This window comes from Sarcophilus harrisii, chromosome 3 (genome assembly GCF_902635505.1).
Source record: "Sarcophilus harrisii chromosome 3, mSarHar1.11, whole genome shotgun sequence".
NCBI classification, from domain to species: Eukaryota; Metazoa; Chordata; class Mammalia; order Dasyuromorphia; family Dasyuridae; genus Sarcophilus; species Sarcophilus harrisii.
In genome coordinates this window covers 219333832-219351525 of record NC_045428.1, presented here as the reverse complement: position 1 = coordinate 219351525, position 17694 = coordinate 219333832, and the positions used below count along the sequence as shown (strand labels likewise).

Genomic DNA, 17694 nt, shown 5'->3' with positions numbered 1-17694 from the left:
ATGGAAAGATAATGGTTAATGTGTTAGATATTCAATAGGTTCGCACAACTAGCATATGGAGTAGATTTGGAATAAGACTTTGTTTAATAAAGAAATTTTGAATATATTTTCTAGTCTAACACTTGCTGAATAGAATTGAAAACTTCGTTAATGGAAAAACAATTAACATTTTTAAAGTTGACAGCATGTGGTTTCATGAATTTAGCAACTGACAGAGGGAGATTTTCCTCGATTTGGTATTACCAAGCTGGACTCTGTTAAAGTGGCCAGTGATCCTCTTAATTCCTAAGGTGGGTCTCGTGCAAGGTCTCACTACAGGAGGAACACTATGATGGCCCATTAGAAGGTGAAATTAGCCTGAGAAGTAGAAAAGAGAATAGACTCTTTAGTTCAGTGTTCAGGACTTTTGTTCCTTATTTCTCTTAATGTGTTGATGACAAAAGAAATACAGGCCAAATTCTATATAGACAGATTTATTACAATGAAAGCCTTGAAAGAATTCAGTAATATTTAAACATTTATCAAGCACATACTATATCAAAAATTGTGTCAGGTGCCAGGGATACAAAGACAAAAACTGAATGGTTTCTGCTTATATTATATAGTATTATATTTTTCTTGTAAATAATAGCTTTTTATTTTCAAAATACATGCAAAGATAATTTTTAACTTCACCCTTGAAAAACCTTGTGTTCTAAACTTTCTCCTCCTTTCCTCACCCCCCATCCCTAGGCAGCAAGTAATCCAATATAGGTTAAACATTATGTAATATTTTAGATACAAAGATACAATAACTCAAATTCTGCTGAGTGAGCTTGGACAACCCATTTCCTCTCTTTGGGCTTTATAGATGAATTTTGTCATTTATAAAATGAAGGAAGTGGCTGACATATTAAAAGCTTATTCCCACTCAAAATCCTGAAAAAATTTTAAATTAATTGATTACCATTTAATATTTTAAGCATATTCATGCAACCAAATAACAAATTTCAGAGGAATTGCAGAATTTTGTTAAAGATTTGACTGGAAATAACCCTGTCTCTCTTCTTTCTGCTAGAACAGAAGACACTACTGGAAAAGGGGGCTAATGTTTCATTGACAAGCAGATTTATGATAATTCTTTTGTAAAACTTTGGTTTCAGAAAGAGAGAAAGAAGGTGCAAGAACAGTGCGAAAACGTCAGAAAGAAAAATATTTCAAGAAGAAAGAGGTCAAGTCAGCCAGAGAACGATGAAGATGAAGTTGAAGAAATGGTGGAAGCAGTCACTCTCTTTGAGGTGGTCAGCTTGGGCAAGAGAGCTATGCAGGTACATCTTTGAGCTGAAATGCTGTTATCTGGATTTAGATTAATTATTTGGTAACCTAATGCTGTTTGTTGGTGTGTCCTTTAGCTCTGTCTCTCTTTATGGATTTGGTCGTGCTTCATATATCTGCTCCCTTTACTTTTTCTTTATACATAAGCATGAATCAGTTCATGTAGTCCTTATTCCCTTTTTCCCTTTATTGTTTGAAAAAATAATATAATACATAAATATATAATATTGTGTTAGTCACTTAATAGTTAAATTTCAGAACATGTGTGAGCTAATTTTTCATGTATGTATGGAGAAAAGGAAACAGTTATAGATAGTATTTTGTTCAAAATAGTGCTTGTATAATCCTTGTACTTTTACAATTATCATTCTTAATGTTGATTTTTCTGATCTGGAGGAAATAAATTCAAAACTTGGTTGTGATAGATTTTGTTAAAAAAATTCAGTGTCCCCTGAAAAAGTAACTGTAGGATAAAAGCTTGATTTGACATAATCTCTAAGGTGGGTGGTCTTTCATTACCAATATTTCAGAGGGATTCAAATTTTTTTTTTTTTGTTTTAAACATTGACTGTTTCCTATCAGTCAGTGGTAGATGACTGGATTGAAGCCTATAAAGAAGACAGGGATTTGGCACTTCTGGATCTCATCAATTTTTTTATTCAATGTTCTGGCTGTCAAGGTAATTATTTTCTTACAGGCATTTGTAAGATACACTTTCAGAATGTTTTGTTAGGTCTGAGCTGAATTTTGCATTCATTGCTGTTCCATAGTCATAATATGTTCTTGCACCTTCCTTCTCTCTGTTTTTCAGCCCTATTTATCTTCAGGCTTTTGAGTGCTTCCAACCATTAATTATACACGATTTAGGATTCCTTTGGGACATTTTGAAAATTGTGTGAATATTCTCCTCAACGATAGATGACTTGGAAAATGACTTAAAATAAGTCCCAGAGATTTTAGGACCATGGATTTTACCATAGAGGTCATTTTTATTTAATTCAACCCTCTTATTTTACACATGAGGAAACTGAGGCCCAGACAGGTTAAATGATTTATCTGTGGCCATACTAGAATTAAATACAGCTAGAATTTGAACCTAGACCCTCTCTTATAAATCCAGTCTTTCTACTGTTTTGTACTGCCTCAATAAGTATATCTAATATTAACCTATTTGTATTTGACTCTATTATCTTTAAATCTACTTTTCAATTCATTATATCTAGGAATGGTGACTGCTGAGATGTACCAAAGTTTACATAGCTCTGACATTTTGAAAAAAATGATTGAGAAATTTGATGAGGTAAGATTTAATTTATGTGCTGAACTTGAAACAACTTAGAATTTCAATTGTGACTAGATTTCCTTTGTGATCCTGTGTAATTTGTTTTATGCATTTAAAAATATTCTGAGAAAAGATCTGTAGACTTCACCAAACTTCCAAAGAGGAACTATGACTCAAGAGATTAAAAACTCCTTCATTATATACTTCAACAACAATACTATATGATGACCAGTTCTGATGGACCTGGCCATCCTCAGCAACGAGATCAACCAAATCATTTCCAGTGGAGCAGTAATGAACTGAACCAGCTAAGCCCAGAGAAAGAACTCTGGGAGATGACTAAAAACCATTACGTTGAATTCCCAATCCCTATATTTATGCCCACCTGCATTTTTGATTTCCTTCACAAGCTAATTGCACAATATTTCAGAGTCTGATTCTTTTTGTACAGCAAAATAACGTTTTGGTCATGTATACTTATTGTGTATCTAATTTATATTTTAATGTATTTAACATCTACTGGTCATCCTGCCATCTAGGGGAGGGGGTGGTGGGTAAGAGGTGAAAAATTGGAACAAGAGGTTTGGCAATTGTTAATGCTGTAAAGTTACCCATGCATATAACCTGTAAATAAAAGGCTATTAAATTAAAAAAAAAAAAAAAAAAAGAGATTAAAAACTCCTATATTAGGGCATGCTGCTTTAGAAAAAAGAAAAGAAAGGATCATAAAAGATAGGGCAAGGATTTTCTCTCTGTCCCTTTACAATGTGTAAAGATATAGTTTACCTATTCAGACTTAGCTAATTATGACTTTAAATAAGTGGTATTGAAATATTAAAGTGGTTTTATTTGCAAGTTAATAATTGAAGGCACCTAATTATTTTCTTTCTCCATCTCAGAGAATTCGATGAGATTTTGTATTTGAACAATAGAGTGACTTATTAATGTAATATCATTTTGTGCTAGGTTCTGTAGGGAGCATTTACAGAGATGTTTGTGTTCTTTTAAAACTATATTTAAAACTAACATGTACAAAAGATTTTTTGGTAATGGTCATTCTTATTTCTTTGAAAAAAGTTTAGGGGTAAAAGCAATTTGAAATAGATGCTTGACTATTATTAGGAATTATAATTTCTTAAGGGCTGCGAATGTGCTTAGTATTTTATAATAGAAAAAAAATTCCCAGGATAAATTGAATGAGATCCTTGTCTCAGCTCAGGAGATTTCTTATAATAATAAGTTGACAAAAGCAAAATCACTTCAATCACAGTTGGGAAAACATTATTTCATTTTCTGTAATTTAGTTTTATTCATTATATTTCTGTTTCACATGTATATAATTGCCTTTTTTTTTTTTTGCTGAGGCAACTGGGGTTAATTGACTTGCCCAGGTTCATACAGCTAGGAAGTGTTAAGTGTCCTAGATCAGATTTGATAATTGCCTTTTTACTGTAAATTTGTATTTAAAATTCAACATGGAGGGCTCAAATTAATCCTCTTAAAATGTAAATTAAAATCTTTTTTTGTATAATCATTTCTAGGAAACAGGGTTGCAGTATAAAAGAATTATGGCTCGCCCATGGATCTTAACAGTGACATGGCCAATGGAGTTGGTAAAACCTTTGCTTATTTTCCTTCTCTTCAAAGATTACGTATTTGTCACGTTATAGTTGTATACATGAAGTAAATGGAATGGTGCGCATTTCAACTTCAAGTCATCGGTATTGAAATAATTTATATTTATCCACCAGAAGAAATACTCAGACTTCCAGAAATTCTATTCCCCTGAGAGAAAAAAATGAACGAAAATCTATTTGCCCCTTTCATCTGCCCTACTAACATAGGCATTTTCATCCTACCTATTATTATCCTATTTCTATGTCTAATCTTTACAACACCAATGCATTCACTCCCAAACCGTATTCAAATTCTACAAATTTGACTTATCCACCTCATCACTAAGCAAATAATATCTATACATAATAATCTTGGTCAATCATGAGCCCTTATACTTATATCCCTGATTCTATTTATTGGAAAAACAAACCTTCTTGGCCTTCTTCCCTACTCATTTACCCCTACTACACAACTCTCAATAAATATTAGCATAGCCATCCCTCTTACTGCCCATTTGTTAATTGAATTAATATTTTAATTATACTGTTTTCTCCCTGTATGTCAGTAAGTATAAATGATAATATTTTAGATGTCATGAATTGTTTTCTCTCTGTGGCAGCTCATATAGTGCCATGCATATTTTAATGTTTAAATGCTTTTTGATAACTATTAAAATTTCAAGTTAGGTTTGTGTTGCTTTCCTATAAGTTTGCACAAATATTGTGATAATTGTAATAACATTATCATTTATAATTTGATTGTGTCTCAAACATATTAAAGAGACATGCATACCTATACCCTCAGAGTTCTTTCAAGGCTTTTCTAGGGGAAAGTATTATACAACATAATAATATTGAGAGCAGCTAGTATTTATATATTTTCAAAGTTTACAAAATATTTTGCATAAGTCACTTCATTTGATCTTCCCAATAACCCTATGACCTTTAAGTTCTACTGGTACTGGAGCTTAAGGTCACAGAGGCAGGACTTGAACCCAATTATTTTTTGACTGCAATTTTAGCACTCTTTCCACAATATTATATAGTTCCCCCCCCCTTTTTTTTTTTTTTAACCTCAGCTTAGTAAAGCAACTTTATTTTAAATAGGATAACTTTTTTGGGTTGGCCCATAATAATCATTTCCAAATTGAACTATATTTCACCTGTTTTACTGAACAAAATAGTAAAGATAATGGAGTGCAAACTGGCCTAAAAGGTCAATTAGGATTTCAAGCTTCTGTTCATACTTTAGAATCAAAAGTAATAAACTGGAATTAGAAAATCAGCGCTGAGAATTGATGTTTAATAGCAGGTTTACCAGATGCATAATAGCTTTTGTAGTACATATAACCTAGTTTATTGGGTTATGTGTGATATCACTAGCAATTATATCCTCTAATAATCATTCTGTCAGAATTACCCGATACCTGAACCATAATCAGGAAGAATTTTGGTGATGAAAATTTTTCTATTTGTTACTGGACCTTTACTTAAAGTTTGTTAGCTGTGTTAACATTGACTATGAGAACTGAATGACCACCTTTATCTCAGTGAGGCAACTGTGGTACATTAGCAGGGGAATTAACTTAAATGTGGATAAATTCATGGTGATTTAGAGATTAAAGTCTTTTCCTTTTGGTTAATTGGATAGGTCTTCTTGTTCAGGAAGAGGGTCTGTTCTTTAAATGCCATTCTTATAAGGATTATGGTAAAACCAAATTTTAGAATATTCTTAGTAGATTAAAATGTGTCCCATTTTCTCATACTGTTAAACTTGTACTTTTTCCATAACAATATTTCTGGTTGCCCTTTCTATAGGCAACCATTTTATGATGGTTTAGTAATTTATTTCATTAAATGTAGTTTTTGGCATGGGGGAAAAAAACCCAAACCTATAATTCCTATTTACTTTTGAGTGAATTCTTGTCAAAAGTGGAAACTCACAGTCCTCTGCATTTGCCTATAGCACAGATGTTTAAGCTTAAAAAGTAAATTGTAGACAAATGATTTTTTAGGAGACGGAAATGGAAATAAGCTCTGAGAAATTGACTCTGAGTGGTGTTATCATGTGCCTCTGCTTTTTGGAGAGTGGGGAATGGGCCTATAGTATATACTTCTCAGAAACTTTGACTGATTTTGAAAAATCAAAAATGAATGTTGAAATTTAGTTGGTTGCCAATATCTCACATTGTTATTAGTGACTTTAATTATAATAGATTTTATCCAATCTGATGTGTTGCATTCTTTTGTGTGTGGTATAGGGAAGAAAAGTGGTAGGTGTAAGACCTTAGATATGACAAGACAATAGTTTAGCTTTTTTTCTTTTCTGAATACAAAATTTTAGTTTCGCAGTTAGACCAGTGTAACTTTTCTGGTAGAACTCAAAATCTAAATGACTTGGTTTTAATTTTAATATTTTAGGTATTATTTTTTCATCCCATTTGAAACATCTTATTTTGCCTTTTCTCTCTCTCTTCCCCCCCCCCCCCCCCCAAACACAGGAGGATGAGGGTTACCCACTTGTTAAGCCTGGACCCCACTGGAAAAAATTTAAGGCTAATTTCTGTGAATTTACAGCCGTGCTAATACAACAATGTCAGTACAGTATTCTCTATGATGGTTATCTGATGAACACAATCACTTCCCTTCTCTCAGGACTCACAGGTTCTGTAGTGAGAGCATTCAGGCATACCAGTACCTTGGCAGGTGAGTTCTTACCCATCTTACCTAGCATTGTACTTGAGATATTATGGTAGTTATATCTATGAAAGGAAGACTCTAACTGTGGCTTAGAATCAATATCTTTATGACCCATTAACATGGAGTTGGCCTTAAGAGGAATATGATACCTTTGAAACCTTTTTTTTTTCTTTTAGTCAATTCATATATATATTTTAAAACATGGGTGGTTGTGTTTTTAAGCACTGTGGCACGGTTGTGGGAGATATAATGAGAAGTAATAAAATAAGACACAATTCTTGACTTCAAAAAGTTTGTGACCTAGTTGGGGAGAGAAAATTAATGCACTAACTTTAGAAAACTTAACACTTTCATGTACAGTTTATGATAAAATGCCAAAAGAAAAATTGATTTAGTTTGAGATGATGGAGATACTACCATGGGTTGGGGTGGTAAGGCAAGGAGGAAGAGAGGAGACTTGAGCCAAGTTGAAAAGAGAACCTTTCTAGACAGGAGGAATGGAGTGAGCAAAGGCATGCAGGTGGCACTTATCATTGCATGTTCAGAGGAGATCCTTTGTATTTTTGTATTGTTTCCTTACATGAATTTGCTTCTTTCTTATGATATAAACGTGTGTCAGTTGGTTCTGGATGCAAACTGTGCTTCCTGTGGCCAAACTTCGGCAAGGGTAGCATTTGGATTCACCCTGCCTTTCTTTACCTCCAATATTACTCCATAGCATGAACTCTTAACTGAAGTCAAAATGTTCTACTCATTTGTACCCTGAATACATTCTTCTTGCCTCTGTGCCTTTGTTGATGCCATTTCTCCACTAGAATGCCTTTACCTCTTTTCTATCTATCCTGTTTCTATTCATTCTTCAAGTCTGACCTCCTCCATGAGGCCTTCCTTCACCATCCTAGCCTACCATTGTAGGCTTCTCTGAATTATTGCCCTTATTGTTTGTGTTTCTTACTTGGAACTCATCATATATGATCTTATATTGTTATCTTTTTCATGTGTATGTAATCTTGTCTCCCTAAATACCTTTTTAAGTTCATTGAAATAAGGGACTTCCTTTAAAAATTATATTGCTATTTTTTTTCATGTATATTTATTAATATGTCCATCTTTCCCTCCCAGAGAGCCATCTACTGTAACAAAGAATGAGAAAGACAAAACAAATAAAAACCTAGTTCAACAAAATTAGCCCATATGTTAACCAGGTTTGACATATGCAGGTTTTCATAACCAAAGTACCCTATCTTTTTAAGGATGAAAGGAAGGTCTATACTCATATCTCTTTGGGGTCAAGTGGCAGGGACTGTTTCCTATACTTTTTTTATTCCCCTTGATATCTTGCCTAGTGCTGCATAATCTTATTCATTAAGTATTTTTTATTTATTGGAAAGAATTTGAGGTAAAGTTCTTTATTTTTTAAAAAAAATTCACTAACTAAATATGTTATTTGGGAGCCTAGAGCATTATCTCATTTTGGAGCTGTTTTGCTTTAAATTCATTATCATAAAATGGGTAGCTTATTAATAAAAATGAGAGGGGAAATGACATTTCTAGTGTAATGGGACAAATTGGGGGAAAGTACCTTACTATTTGATAAAAGGCTAGATCTATAGTTGTAGGAAACAGACTTTAGAAGAAATAATGTCATTTGACCCCCTGAAGAGGGTTGGTTGGCTGTTTTTTAGGCTATTGAATTATGTTTCCCTGGCCCATTTTGCCTTTCATCTCAATTATTATAGAATTAATATTTATTCTTCTTTCTCTGTGATCATATGACCCTTATCTAAAAGCATTTGGTGAGCTAAGATGCTCCTATATTTGCTTTGATGTGGTGAAGTATTTGTTGGTCTTCCTTAATACTTAAATAATAAATCATTTCTTTTCACAGTACTGAATATTTAATTTGTTTAGTCTCCTGGTTAAATTGTATATTTTTAAAATTAAAACTGATCTTAGTATGACTTCTGTGATCAGCTCACTTACCTTTGACATGTCTCTTCTATTACCTTTTCTGTTTTGTTTCTTCCCTTTATAACATTTTGGTGCTTAGGAGATGAAGTTTTTATACTTAAAACCATTTAATTCAGTGACATTTGTTTGTTTAAAAATCTCTTGCATTTCAGCAATGAAGCTGGTGACAGCACTTGTGAGTGTAATTCAGAATCTTGATGTCAGCATCCATAATGCTCAGCAGCTTTATGAAGTAGAGAAGAATAGGACCCCTGAGGGCGAAACTGGTCCTAGATTGGACGAGCTTGACAGAAAAAGGAAAGAGGTCTGATAGTTCTTACTGTGGGTTATAATATTCTTTGGGGTACACAGTTACCTCCCTTCTCCCTTTCAGTTGTGGGCCTTTTTTTTTCTTTTTTCTTTTTCTTTTGACTTAGACTTGTGATTGGTATAGGGAATTAACTCACCATGAGGAAATTCTTTAACAATGTAAATCAAATATTCTATAACTTATATAGTCTTATACAGTTGCCTGGGGCAGTATGATGTTAAATGACTTAGTATTTGTCAGAGACAGGACTTGGAACTCTGGTCTTCCTGATTCTGTAATTTGCTCTTTGTCTGCTGAGTCACATTGCCTCTCTACAATGTAGATCTGAGATTTTGAAAATGAGAAATGGAGAATAAATAACCACTCTGTTTAATTAATGGCAGCTTTTAACTTACATAGAATTTTTTAAAAAATAGTGGTGATCATCTGAGTATAAAGTAATTTTATTTCATGGTTCCCCAAACATTAGTGCTTATAGATCCTCTTTTTACAATCCTTTGATACTTAAGTATTTCCAGAATCATAGTACCATTTACCATTTCTGTTTCTACTCTAAGCTAGAAGTGTTGAACTCTAATGCTACCAATCCTGCAGTTAGGACCTTGGTTAAAATTCTGAAATTCTAAGGGAAAATTCTACATTGATCAAATGATAGAAATATTGATTAGTTACTATATTGTATATCCCATGAGAAGAACAGCGTTTCCTTCTCCCTTTTCCCTACCACACCTTGCCTGCAAATGACAACAACTTATATAGTGGTTTAAAGTTTGTGAAGTACTTCACAATAACTTGTGTTAACTTTACAATAATAATTATAAAAAGACTGAGAAGTGATGACAGCCAAATAGCTTAGTAGTAAGCATCAGTAGTAGCATAGCTTGATCTCAAGTCTGTAGAATTCAAGCCAGCACTTGTTCCCACTTCACTACGACATCTTTTTTCATTTTACAAATTTACCCTAATTTCAATTTTAGTTGTCTAAATCTTAGAGTTAGAAGGGACCTTAATATTCCAATTACCTTCAGCCTTCTGGAATCACGAAAAATCTGCAGCCTTTTTTGGAGGTGGGAGTAGAGGATACATATGAAGGCAGCACCAAGGAGAGTGGTAGCAGATGAGAGAAGAGCCTTTTAAGGGGATTAGAGGAGAAAAAAATATAAAACCTAAAATCTTAGGCCATAATGGCCAACTGAGAACAACTGAAACAGCACTGCCGAGTTTTCCAGTTTGCTGCTATAAAATCTTCAGGATCTTGTAGCCTCTAAGATGGTGGATTGTAGTTGGTACACTTTTTGTCTTTCAGTGTCAGCAAAAACCTGTGGAAATTGAAAATATGATGAATGCGCTTTTTAAAGGGACCTTTGTGCAGCGCTATCGGTAAGGATATTAGTTATTTAAAATTTTTTTTAAAAGCAAACTCGTGCACAACATGTTTTCAGTCTTCCAGGACTTTCCATTTGGATGTATTGTTACTACTGTAAGCCATAGGGATGGATTCTTCTCCATCTATCATCTTCCATAGCTATTTAAGCAGGTAAATCCTACTTTTTTGTCTTGGTCATTTCCTTTCACATCCACCTTTTCTGTTCCCACTTTTCCTCTTATAAAAACTCATTATCTCTTACCTAGATGATTTCAAGAGTATCTTAGGCAGTCTTTTCACCTATTAAGTGTCTACCAGTCTTTCACATCAAATAATTTTCCTTCCAGCTTTGATCACATCAATTATCTTATTCAAAAACCTAATTCTTTATTGTCTACCTTAGGAAAAAACCTAACAGAGCAGAAGACCCGTGTGAAATCCTGCCTCTATGACTCTGGGCAAGTCATTTAACCTCTGTAGGCCTCAAGTTTCCTCATCTATAAAATGAGGGATGTAGGGTAGACTTAAGTACTAGGACTAGAGACCAGAATTGTATCTTCCTAGTTGTAGAGAACTTTCTTCTTGAGGAAACTTTTTACTAATATGTATTATTTCCTTCTGTGCAACTAAAAGTCTTATCTGCCTAGCGCAGTGAGAAGTTAAGTTACTTGTCCAGGGCCAAGCCACATAGCTAGGAAGAGTCACAAATGAGACTTGAACCTAGTTCTTCCTAGCTTTGAGGTTGGCTTTCTTGTCCACTATGCCATGCCACTTCTGGATGTTATTGAATAAAGCCTAAACTCCTTAGTTTGGCATCTAAAGATCTACATAATCTTATAGAAACTTTCTTTTCTTGATTCTTCTCTTATCTTCACTTCATGTTCCCTACAATCCAGGCAAAATGGATTACCTTTTTACTTAACAAGATCTAAGATTTTTTCATCTCCTTTCCCTTGCTCCTGTCATTCCTTTTAGTTAGAATACAACCCCTTTATTTATATTAAAAGTCCTTTCTCAAATGACATCTTTCCCAAAGAAGCTTTCCCTTTATCTCCTTTTCCTTTTCTTAGCTGTGACTCCTCCATTTTTGAACTAACAGCAATTTTCATTTGTTTGTCTGTACTTTCATTTCAGTGTTCGTTACTTTAAGCTTTTTAATTAGGTTGCTGTTTTATAGGACTGTTGAAGATTTTAAAATAATTAGGGATTGTTGTTTTATCAGTCCTTGGAATCTTGATTGACATCAAAAGAAAGGGATTGTTGGTATTTAGAATTTCTTTGCCATGGCTAATACATAAAGGTTAAGTTAAGCTTAAGAGTTTTGTTCTTATGTTTGGATAAGTTTTCACACTTAAGAACTCTTACTTAAATTTTTCCAATTATACTTAATACAAAATGATTGCTTTTTAATCTTAATGCATTTCTAACCTTGTTTTCATAGTGATGTTATACCTGAAATTAGAATCGTTTGCATTGAGGAGATGGGAAGTTGGCTGAAATTATACCCAAATATGTTTTTAAATGATAGTTACTTGAAATATGTTGGTTGGATGTTATATGATAAGGTAAGTTTTATTTCCTTATTTTTTTCTTGAATAAATAAAACAAGTAGAAGTTATTTTAAAAGCTTATTGTTACCTATCAATTGTTGTTAGATTTGCCAATTTTTGTAGAATTTTTTAAAAATGTGATTTCACACTATGAAACAGTTTTCTTTTACTAAGATTGATTCAGTTGAAGTCATTTGTGTATCACATTAATTCTTTACTGTGTCCAACTCCCTTCCTACACCTAGTGATACTTCTCTTGTAATAGAGTTTAAAAAATAAGCAAAACCAATCCAGTCAATGATCATGCTTGACCATAATATTCCATACCTGTAATTTTTTACCTCCGAAATGAAGCAAGGGAGTGAATTTTCTATGTCTTTTCTGGTGCTAAAGTATTTAGTTTCATTTTATTTTTCTTTCTGTTTACATTATATCAAGAGTAGTCTTGAATAGGTAATAAAGTTGACAAGATTTACATTTTTGAGATGACTGGAAAACTCTATATAAATTAAATTAAAACTTGGAACCTTAGGTTATTCCCAAATAGTTCTGTTTGGGCTCTGAGGTTGGATTACTTTTGTTGGTAGGAGACTGATACCATAAAGTCAGCAGAGCAAGTTCTCAGTATTTTGTGGCTAATGGCAACTGTATAGATCCTTTTAAATTTGCTTTAAAAGGAAACCAATGAACCAGAAAAAAACAATTGACTAGCCACTTCAACTCCAAAGACTATTTTTTGGAAGATCAAATAACTCCTGTCTTGTGTTTTTTGTTTCCTTGATTAATTTCAGATTTTGTTTCTTTGAAAAGATTTCTAGTAAATGCTACTATTTCAATTAACTTTCTGTTCATTGAATCAAAAAGCATCCTGCTTTGTAGGTTTTTCTCTGTTGGATTTTCGTTACTCATTTTGTCCTCATGTATTGGAATCTTGTGGGGCATTTTAACTTAGATCAATTGGGGGAAAATTCCAATTCATACATCTATTGAAGCAGGCAGCTTGTTATAGATGGAATACAAGGGTGGGGGAGCAGAGAAGGTATAAAAGTATAACAGATAAGAAAGGAAAACTTAAGTTTAAAAAATTTCATATCTCCCTCTCCTTTTCTTTTAAGAAGCAAAATAATAATGATAAAAATCTAAATTATTCCTCCCTTCTTGCTTCCCAGACCAGTTTTTGTGAATCACTTAATAAATGTTTGCTGTTATTAAATAAGCCAAACACAAATCCAAGTACATAATTTAAAAACTAGTATCAAGAATGTTCCCAAAATAGAAAAATAAAAATGATTTTGGTTGTGGAGAATGATACCAATGGCAAAACTCCAGTGTTTCCTTATTTCCTGTGGGATAAAAACTTTTCTGCTTCACTTTTAAAGCCTTTAGGACCTGGTCCCAACTCCACTTTCTTCATTATACAATATTCTGAGACCCAACCTTAATGACTTTTTTTGTTCCTCACACATGGTCCTCTATTTCCTATCTAGGCCTTTGTCCTGGCCTTGATTCATGCCAGCAATGGGCTTCTTCCTTACCTTCACCTCATAAAATCTCTCACGTCTTTCAAGATTAAGCACAAGCACTACTTTCTGCAGGCCAGTAGGTGATAGAATGCAGAGTATTAGGTCTAGGGTCAGGAAGACTCAATATCCTAAGTTCAAATTTGACCTCAGATATTTTCCAGTTGTATGACCCTGGACAAGTCACTTAAGTGTGTTTGCCTCAGTTTTCTCATTTGTAAAATAAGCTGAGATGAAAAGGGTAAACCACTCCATTATCTTTGCCAAGAAGACCCCAAATTGGGTCACCAAACAGTTGGACGTGACTGAAAAATGACTAAATCAGTGCCACCACTGCGGCCACCTGCTACATGACTTTTCCCAATTCTCCCCTTATATTTATTTCTTAATTTTCTTTCTTCTTCTTCTTCTTTTTTTTTTTTTTTTTGCAAAGCAATTGGGGTTAAGTGACTTGTCCAGAGTCATACTTCTAGGAAGTGTTAAGTGTCTAAGGCTAGATTTGAACTCGGGTCCTCCTGACTTCAGGGCTAGTGCTCTATCCACTGCACCATCCACCACGCCATTTATCTGTTCCCCCCCCCCCTTATATTTATTTCATGTAAATTTAACACATGTAATCTCTCTCAATAAAAGTTAAACTTCTTAATCGAAGTCTGTTTAATTTTTTGTTTTTGTATCCCAAATAAGCAGAATGCCCAGCATCTTTGATGGTTCATGCCAGACAAATTTTGAAGATTTGTTAAGGTGTATGTAAATATGAGAAGTTGTTTCTATCCATGTTGGTTGTGAATTGGTAGCAGTCTTTTTGTTTTACAGCAGGCAGAGGTGAGGCTAAAGTGCCTTCAGGGACTTCGAGGACTTTATGAGCACAAAGAGCTTATTTTTAAGATGGGCCTTTTTAATACTAGATTCAAGGTAAGTAGCATTGTTTCTTTTTCCTTCATCCTTCCATTGTTTCTTGTCATTGAGAATAAATTTAGCTGCTCAACTTACTGGAAATAAGAATTTAGAACAGTTTCTGGCTCCCTCTGACTTTAGTGGGAATTTTGGAATAGAATGTTGTTATTCTCTTTTGGTTATCTGACATAGAGACGTCCTATCTGACATAAAGACATAACTTAGTAGGGCCAATTTCCAGTGTTTTGAACATGATATGCTTTTTTTGTTTTGTTTTTGGGGTTTTTTTGCTGTGGCAATTGGGGTCAAGTGACTTGCCCCAGGTCACACAGCTAGGAAATGTTAAGTGTCTGAGGTCAGATTAAAAATCAGGTCCTCCTAACTTCAGGGCTAGTGCTCTATCCACTGTGCCATCTAGCTGCCTCGGTCATGTTATGTTTAATGCTTATTGATTGATTCTGGAGAAGTCCTCATGGATAGATTTTCTTGTTGTTTTGGCCAGGAGCAAGCAAACTAGAGAAAACAAACCAATTATCTCTCCATTTTCAGTTTTTCTTTTTTGCTTTCTCATTCAGTGCTACTATTACCTCACCATCCAGGTTGCTTTGTGATTATTTGGTTGGTATAATGCCCAGCTTCTTAAATGTTAGTTCATGACTGCATATGATATCTTGTAACTGCATCATGAAATTATGATTTATTATCAATTAATGTTTAATTTGTATACTTATTTTATATACTTATATACTTGGCATTATGTAAAAATTTCTCAGGTGAGACAAGGGTATGAGTGGAAAAAGTTTAAGAAGCCCTGGTATAGTGGATAGAATAATGCTTTTGGAGTCAAGAAAACATTTAAACTCTTTCTCTGACACTTAGTAGCTATATCTGTCTGAACAATTCTCTCAACTATTCTAAGCCGGTTTCCTCATGTATGTAATATGAGTCGAACTTGATGGTCTCTGAGACCCTTTCCAACTCTAAATATATGAACTATGATATTTGTTTATATATTCATTATTTCTTATATTGCACTAATATTCTGTTTTGTTCAGCTACTGCAGCCTGATTAACTATTCTTTAGTTGTTGAGTACTTGCTTTCTTTATTGAGGTAGAGGGAAGGAGAAAATTTATATAGTGCTTACTATGTGTTGTGTATATTGTATACAAATATTATTTTACTCATAAAACGGCAATGGATAGCAGAATGGATTAAAATCAGAATCCAATTATATGTTGTTTACAAGGGACACATTTAAGTGTGAGAGAGACACACCTTTAAAAGGAAAGGTTGGAGTAGAATTTATGTTTCTCTATCTACTGTGCCAACTAGCTGCCCAGGAGTTGGTTTTATGAAAAACAATAAAATAGATAAGCCATTATTTAATTTGATTTTATAAAAAAAAGAAGAAAACTACATTCCTGGTACTAAAAATGAAAAGAGTAAATATACCCCCAACAAAGATGAAATTAAAGTAATTAATTAGAAGTATTTTGCTTGACTATATGTCAAATAAATTTAACCATGTAAGTGAAATATAAGAATATTTACAAACATATAAATTGCCTAGATTTAGCAGAAGAGGAAATAGGATATCTAAATAGACCTATTTTAGAAAAAGAAATTGAATAGGCCATAAATGAGCTGTTTAAGGAAAAAACACCAGGACCAGACAGATTTATGAGTGAATTCTATCAAACATTTAAAGAGCAACTAATTCTGCTATTAAATAGATTATCTGGAATAATAGACAACAAGGGGATCTACCAAACCCCTTTTATGAAACAAATATTATACTGATACCTAAATCAGGAAGAGTAAAAACAGAAAGAAAATCATAGGTCAATTATCATTAATGAATATGGATGCAAAAATCTTAAATAAAATTCTAGGTAAAAGATTATAACAATATATTACAAAGATTATGCATTATGACCAACTGGGATTTATATCGGAATGCAGGGATAGGTTTAACATTAAAAAAAAAAGACCATAACCATAATTTGTTTTATCAATTATGAAAAGTTTTTTTAAATCATTATATGAACAGATATAGAAAAAGCTTTTGATGAAATATAATACTTATTTTTATTAAAAACACTTGAAAATATAGGTATGAGTGGATTTTTTCTTAAATTGATAAAAAAATTAAAGCATCAGCAAGCATTATTTATAATGGGAATAAGGTAGAAGCTTTTCCATAAGATCAAGTGAACAAGAATGCCCACTCTCAGCAATATTATTCACTATTGTATTGAAAATCCTAGCAGTAGCAGTAAGAGAAGAAAAATAGAAGTAAATAGAATAGGGAATGAGTAATGAAACAACCTCTTTTTTGTAGACAGTGTGATGATATATTTGCTAAATCCCAAAGACTAATTTTTTAAGTTAGTTGAAATAATAATTTTAGCAAAAAAAAGAAGATATAAAGTAAGCCCATGTAAATCTAAATCATCAGCATTCAGGTATATCACAAACAAAACCCTGCAAGACAAGATAGCTTACCCCATTTAAAATAACACTAGACAGAATAAAATACCTGGGAGTACACCTGTCAAAACAAATCCAGGAATTACATAAACAAAACTGAAAAACTTGTTATACAAATAAACTCAAATTTAAATAACTAGAGGATTATTAATTGTTCATTGGTAGGCAGGGCTAAAATAATAAACATGAAAATTTTGCCTAAAGTAATTATAGTATTCAATGCCATCCCAGTTAAATGACCAAAAACTTATTTTTTTTGAATTAAAAAAAAACATTGTTCATTTGAAAAAACATAAAATCAAGATGATCAAAGAAACTAATGGGGGAAAAAAAAAAGTAAATGAAGGAGATTTAGCTGTACCAGATTTAAACTATATTTTAAGGCAGTAATTCTCAAAACTATCTGGTACTGGCTAAGAAATAGAAAGGTAGATCAATGGAACATAATAGACATACAATTTATAGCAGCAAAGAAAGTTATTTTCCTGACTTTATGACTTAAGATGATGAGATAATAAAAATTGTTGAGGAAACTGGAAAGCAGTGTGCAAAAATTGGACATAGATTAATATTTTATGTTCTTTACCAAAATATGGTCAAATTGGATACATGGCCTAAATTTAAAGATATTACAAGGATATTTGAAGAACATGGAATATTATTTATCAGACTTGTG

The 17694-nt window shown here is 33.0% G+C and overlaps 1 protein-coding gene across 5 annotated transcripts in view; it reads left to right on the top strand.

Moving 5' to 3' along the window:
• Positions 1 to 17694, top strand: part of LOC100933824 (cohesin subunit SA-2) — a 123194-nt gene that overhangs the window by 10641 nt on the left and 94859 nt on the right. For 4 of the 5 annotated variants that reach the window (XM_031959070.1, XM_012546129.2, XM_012546130.3 and 1 more), the window contains exons 4-12: positions 1143 to 1307; positions 1897 to 1993; positions 2538 to 2614; positions 4138 to 4209; positions 6714 to 6918; positions 9036 to 9187; positions 10500 to 10573; positions 12001 to 12124; positions 14446 to 14544. In XM_031959070.1, the coding sequence (XP_031814930.1) occupies positions 1143 to 1307; positions 1897 to 1993; positions 2538 to 2614; positions 4138 to 4209; positions 6714 to 6918; positions 9036 to 9187; positions 10500 to 10573; positions 12001 to 12124; positions 14446 to 14544 (1065 nt within the window). Of the gene's footprint in view, positions 1 to 1142; positions 1308 to 1896; positions 1994 to 2030; positions 2297 to 2537; positions 2615 to 4137; positions 4210 to 6713; positions 6919 to 9035; positions 9188 to 10499; positions 10574 to 12000; positions 12125 to 14445; positions 14545 to 17694 lie in introns of those variants that run through there. The other variant, XM_031959071.1, reaches the window with a different exon arrangement.